Source organism: Rutidosis leptorrhynchoides, chromosome 11, assembly GCF_046630445.1.
Source record: "Rutidosis leptorrhynchoides isolate AG116_Rl617_1_P2 chromosome 11, CSIRO_AGI_Rlap_v1, whole genome shotgun sequence".
NCBI lineage: Eukaryota > Viridiplantae > Streptophyta > Magnoliopsida > Asterales > Asteraceae > Rutidosis > Rutidosis leptorrhynchoides.
In genome coordinates this window covers 41,608,745-41,614,767 of record NC_092343.1, presented here as the reverse complement: position 1 = coordinate 41,614,767, position 6,023 = coordinate 41,608,745, and the positions used below count along the sequence as shown (strand labels likewise).

General features: G+C 31.3%; 1 protein-coding gene across 1 annotated transcript; it reads left to right on the top strand.

The window, feature by feature from the left end:
• On the top strand, positions 1-3,991 carry LOC139877228 (EPIDERMAL PATTERNING FACTOR-like protein 4). The gene is made up of 3 exons (XM_071864646.1): positions 1-437; positions 715-767; positions 3,451-3,991. Exons 1-3 carry the CDS (start codon positions 350-352, stop codon positions 3,658-3,660), a joined length of 351 nt encoding a protein of 116 aa, XP_071720747.1. The 5' UTR covers positions 1-349; the 3' UTR covers positions 3,661-3,991.
• The last annotated feature ends 2,032 nt before the right edge of the window (positions 3,992-6,023 follow it).

Here is a 6,023-nt window from a genome sequence, read left to right as displayed (position 1 = left end):
TACATGTGTTTAAGTTTCTGAGATTGGCAATTGTTTAAAGACAGTGGCCATAATCTGCATACAGAATCTCACCTCCAAATATAGCAACACAAAGGATACCATTTGCTTCTTTACATTTATATATGCTCTCTCTCTTAAAACACACTTCAAACTCATTTTATGATCATAGTTTCTTACATATATTCTCTTTACATATAAACACTTTATAACTCAAGAGCAAAACACTAGTGGGTTTGGATCTTTGGTTACAAAACTTTTGCATGTGTCACTGAATCTCAACTTTAAAGTTATAAAGATTCAAACTTTCTTTGTGGGTTATGTGAACTATATAAAGCTAGTACTCATCATCATGTCTACTCTCATAAAACATCTATCAACACTACTGTTCTTGTTCATGTTCTTGAAATTCATTTTTGTTCCCAAGAACTCTTCTTTAGGTATGTAATGTTATGATCTAAAATAATCAATTTATTTATTTTTTTTTTTTTTTTTTTTTGAAAAGCACAATTTTTATTAAAGGAAAAGGGATACATGAAACAGCATACAGCAAGATGCATGAGAGCATGCACTGCTTGAAAACCGGAGCCAACTAGGAAGGAATAAGAAATAATCAATTTATTTCTTATTAGTTTTCTCTTTTTTAATATGCTTTTTAATTATAAAAGTTTGATTGATAGAATACAAACTTAATTTCTCCTACTTTTTGTTATACAGTTTACGGTTCTAGACTGGCTTCCAAACATCAAGATTCTGATCTTTACCTTCAGGCAAGTGGTTATGGTTAATAATTAATTGTTAATTGTTGAATTGTTAAAAAAAAAAAAAAAAAAAAAAAAAAAAAAAAAAAATTGTTGAATTGTTATGTTATTCAGTAATTGTTATTTTTTATGATTCCCTTATATGATCGTAACTATATAACCATTTGTAGTACTTCTGATTACTTAATATTATTAGTAATTCATTATGTTAAGTTAAATCCACAACAGTTTATAACTTCATCTAGCTGTAGTCAGGTTAGTTTTTGAACAAAACTAATTAGTTACATCAATTTCAACATCATATACCATTTTAATCTCAAATAATACGGTTTTAATTAGTTTTTCAGTTGTCCATTGCTTTAGTTTTGCTAATGATTAATGTGAGGAAAGGTGCAACAAAATAAATTCATATTACTTCTCTCAAGTGAGATTGAAATATGTTGTAATTCATATCTAACTTTAGTGTGAACAATAATGTATATATGTTAAATTTATTAAAGACTAAATTAGATATTTGTTCATAGTTGATGTGAAAATTATGTAGTGTATAATATATACTAAGGAGTAAATTTTAGTAACCTTTACTTAGAAGGAAATATATATTATTAGTAAAAAGTTTATTTTAAGTGCATAGGAATACATGACCACACCACTTTTTTTTTTAATCCATGTACACTTAATTAATTATTTTACTTTTAATTATACTTATAATAATAATATAAGTTTAAGTTTCTAGATTAATTTAATAACATAACTGTAAGTTTATGAAATAAAATGTACATAAATTAAAAAGCGATGTATAACTTAAATTATTAAAAATGATCAAATTTAAAATAAAGAAGAAAAAAGGAGTGTGGGTCGAGCGTTGGAGTACAATAATCAGTGCCACTATCAAAACTAGGGTAAGGCCAGGTAGGGTTTCAATTATAGTTTAATAAAAGTACACATAAAAGTTAACACCTTCTAATTAATTAGTGTTTTCTTAATAATAGATAATTCTATGTTTTGGACCTCTTTTTAAAAAGTTCATTACTTTTTTAGGAAGAATTAAATTATTACTCCGTAATATGGAAGACGTACGTACTACTAAAACTACATAATCGTACGGTTAATTAGCTAAAAGGAGCAATGATACACTTTACAAATTTTTTAACACAATAATGTATGCAAGGAGAAAGAATGGAAGAAAAAAAAAAAAATAGTTGATCCACATCTTGTGTCACCTATATTTTGTATAAGTGTTTGTAATTTTTTTTAATCATATCAATGTTAATTCTCCTTACATTATAGTGATGCATCCATCATTTTTTTTTATATATATTCATCAAAGTTGTACACTTGTTTGTGTGTATATAGCAGTATCTCGTGTACTTAATAAGTTAAGATTAGAAAAATAATAAAAAAATATATATAAATTACCTTTAATTAAATTTGATACATAGTTATTAACTACTTAGGTAGTCCAGTGGTCGAGCATCTGACTTCAGCTTTGAATTTTGAGGTTGTCAGAGAATGATTGAAAACAGCTAAACAGTATTTATTCGCCATTTCCAGGTAGGGAAAACCTTACAACTATTTAACTACTTAGGTATTAAGAGTTCTAATGTAAATTTTTAATTTTAATTATATTTCTTAATAAGTAGAACAAAAAGATAAAATATGAGTAACTACGTACGTCAGTCTTTTTTAAACCAAACACTAAAAAATATAAATAATAAAGTTACAAACTGGATAATTATTTCCATACTGATAAAAACATTTAATAGAAAAAAATAAAGGTAGTTGCATATTTATTTTTAAGACTAATAAAAGTATATATCTACATCACATCGATTCTTCTTTTAAGAGCTTTATTCCATACCAAGCCTAGTGAAGGAGACAGCGATATTGACTACGGAGTACTTTTTATTTGAATACTTAAAAGATCATAGCATATAATGATTTTAATTTATATACATATATAATATATATAAATAAGTTTCTTCTAAAATCCATTCTTTTAAGCTTTCAAAGATATGCATAAATATTTGTTACGATTAGAGCACACGATATCCCGTGGTCAATTTCACCGTCCAAAATCGACAGTGACAAAAAATGGATACCAACTCAGTGTCGATTTCGGGGTTCTTGGTCACCGTCACTCCTCCGACGGTGGGAATCAACTATTTTTTTGTTTTTTTTAATTATTCCTATTATCCTATTGGTCCACAACTAAAATTGACACTGAAATAGACATCGAAATTGACACTGAACGACACCCCACTTTAAGCAATTTCAAAGTCCATTTTCTACACTGAAATGGACCTTGACAAAGGGACACGGACATCTCGTGCTCTTATTCCACTCTCTACATTAAAAAGACTTTGGGATTATTATAAGCTCTATTTTTTGCCATTAAAGAATTCTCAATTTTTTTAAGTGGCGCATGTTAGCATGGGACGGTGCACATTAGCAACTAACCTAATGAATCCAATAATCAGTCCTATCTGAAGGGACCCATACCCGTGTAAATCGGGGTCATGTTCGCTAATAAGTTCACCTCCCCGTGAACCCCGCCTTGTCCCTTTGACATGAGCATGTTAGCCATCCTCCCTATGTAACACATTTTTTATAATGTACTACCCATTAAGCATAATGTACATCTCCTTAAACTCATGTGCTTTTTTTCTTATTGTACCATTGCAAAATCCAGGATAATGTCACAAGTAAAAAGGACACAACTTATTCAAAGAGAAAATTGATCGGGCCCGGATCATCGCCACCGCGTTGTACTTGGAAATGCGGGCGGTGCACACCGTGTAAGCCCGTTCATGTGCCCGTGCCGCCCGGGAACCCGGTAACCGCTGAGTACTACCCGGAAGCATGGAGATGCAAATGTGGAAATAGATTGTACATGCCATGATGCATGGTTTTTTTATTGACTACGTGTTTGTTTTATAACTTACAAGGGATTATTATGTCATCAATCAATTTAGTAGGACTGATATTGAAATATTGGCGAAATATATACGAGTAGAAGGTTAATTATTTTATAGCAAATGTGCAGTGAGACCTCATTTGGTAGCTTTTCCTGATTTCCTCTGTTATTGTAGTTGCAGGTGGGTTTTTTTTTAGGTTGTTTTTATGTTGGTTTGGTTTTATTTTTGTTGATATTCGTTTGTTTAATTAGTTTTAGGTTTGTTTGTTGTTTGTGAGTATTATTTTTCGGTGTGTTTTTTTTACGTTGTATTTTTGGGTTCTTTCATTTATCGATGAAAATTTTATTTTTCTATATTTCTTCATTTATTCTCAAAAGAAAATTAAATACATAACTAAGTTGGTAGCCTTTTCAATTTTTATATTATTTCACTCTGTTAGACAACTAACTATGCTTGATTAGTGAATAATCTCAATCTCAATATTAAGGACGAGTGATTACCATCTTTAAGAAACTACTAACTTCGTGGTTTTAAATTCATTTATTCTTAAACTGTTATTTAGGGTAAAATTAACTAGATTGTTGTTGGACTTATGATTCAAAAAGTATAATTTGGCAGGGACAACGGACAACTTAACCCTGTTACCACCAATTCCACCATGAAAGGGATATGTGCCTTTAAACAACCTCTCCTAGATACCCACAAATGTGAAGGAACGGGTTCGAACCTATGTCTGTCTTTGATTCAAGCCAAACACATGGTCGGATCATAAGCATAGGGTACCATTGTTGTTGGACTTGTAAACTTATAATCTTGAACTTTGTATCTAAAACAAGAAGAGTTTATATATTTATAAGTGCTACTGCTTTGTTAAACTTCAATCCTAAACGTACCTTAAATCAACCTAAAATAAACAAATAAAGTAATTATTCTTTTAAGACATAAAACAAATAAAGTAATTTTAGTTGTCGTGTCGTGTCCTCGTGATTGTGTGTCTGCTTTAGCTTCGTGTCTTTGTGTATGCGTGCGTCCTTTTTTTGCGGTTGTGTGTTGGTTCGTGTAATTGTCTAGCTCCTTGCTAGTCTTTTTTCGTGTACTATTTTATTCTTAATAATAAAATCTGCTTGCCTTTCAAAAAAAAAAAAAAAAAAAAAAAAAAAAAAAAAAAAAATTAAAGACATAAAAGAAATAACAAAAAATAATACTACTGTAAAGTAGTTACCACAAAGGAATCAAAGTAGAAGCATAGGAGGAATATGTATTTGCCGTATCCAAGTTTTATATGGCGTTTTTTGATGTCAAGTTAACATCAAAAATCCTGTTTTTTTTATCCACACACGTGGGTTCATTATCTTCGCCTACTAATTTTTCACAATTGGTCCCCTTGTAATATACATACAATTAGACCATTCGTAACGGGTCCTAATTGACCCCGTTACTTGTCCACTTGGCACCAGAAACGCCGGAAAATGGCCGTAACCAGGCGGCACCTGGTGGCGTCAGTTTCGCGTTTGGGGAGAGGAAACGAGGGAGATCACAGCTGTTTCTTTTTTTTTTATTAATTTAAAAATATTATTTTTATCCCCATTTAATACTTAACCCAATTAGATTTTAACACATCATCACAATACTCCAAATTAACACCAAAAAGTAACACCACAATACTCCACTCAACAAAGTAACACGTCATACTCATCAAAAAAGTGCAAAAAGACAAGTAACACGAAAAGTGACACCGCTAACCATTACAAATGGTCTTACAATACAACATTAAATTGATAGATTATTGTTCAACCATACGTGGTTATATATGTATATGTCGCCATGGCCAAAATTGCACCATTCGTGTCACTTGTTGTGGGTCGGGTTAGTACACCTAGTTCCAAGTTATGACTATCAAATGAGGAATAACAATCCGTCTCCCTACTGGAAACTACTACCGTACTACTTTTGGGGTTGGGCCATTGATTTATATTTTCAAGTTATTTAATGGGCCACAGATCACCTCTAAAAGAAGGCCAGGAAGCCCATTAGGCCATTACAACCCATATTCTTTTGGTGTGAAGCTATACCCTTAAAGTTTGGTCGTGGACATAATTATTGTTCGATGGTAATATTTACTACCTACACGAAATTTTGATGATTTCCAGCCGTATCTTCTAGATGTCGTCATCTAGATGTTTCCATTCTAGCCGTAATCTAGATTTTTCTAGATATTCAAAGAAGCCGGTTGAAGAAGCAAAGTTGGAAACAATTACGGCTAGCCACTTGTTTGACAACTCATATAGAAGTATTCAAATTGGAAACGATTACGGCTAGCCACCCTTTTCTGCGTTCACACCAATCT

Excerpts from the sequence above, each read along its gene's own strand:
- LOC139877228 (XM_071864646.1), top strand. The coding sequence starts at position 350 with ATGTCTACTCTCATAAAACATCTATCAACACTACTGTTCTTGTTCATG. Across the intron at positions 438-714 it reads TCCCAAGAACTCTTCTTTAG|TTTACGGTTCTAGACTGGCT; the intron begins GTATGTAATGTT and ends TTTGTTATACAG. Across the intron at positions 768-3,450 it reads ATTCTGATCTTTACCTTCAG|GATAATGTCACAAGTAAAAA; the intron begins GCAAGTGGTTAT and ends TGCAAAATCCAG.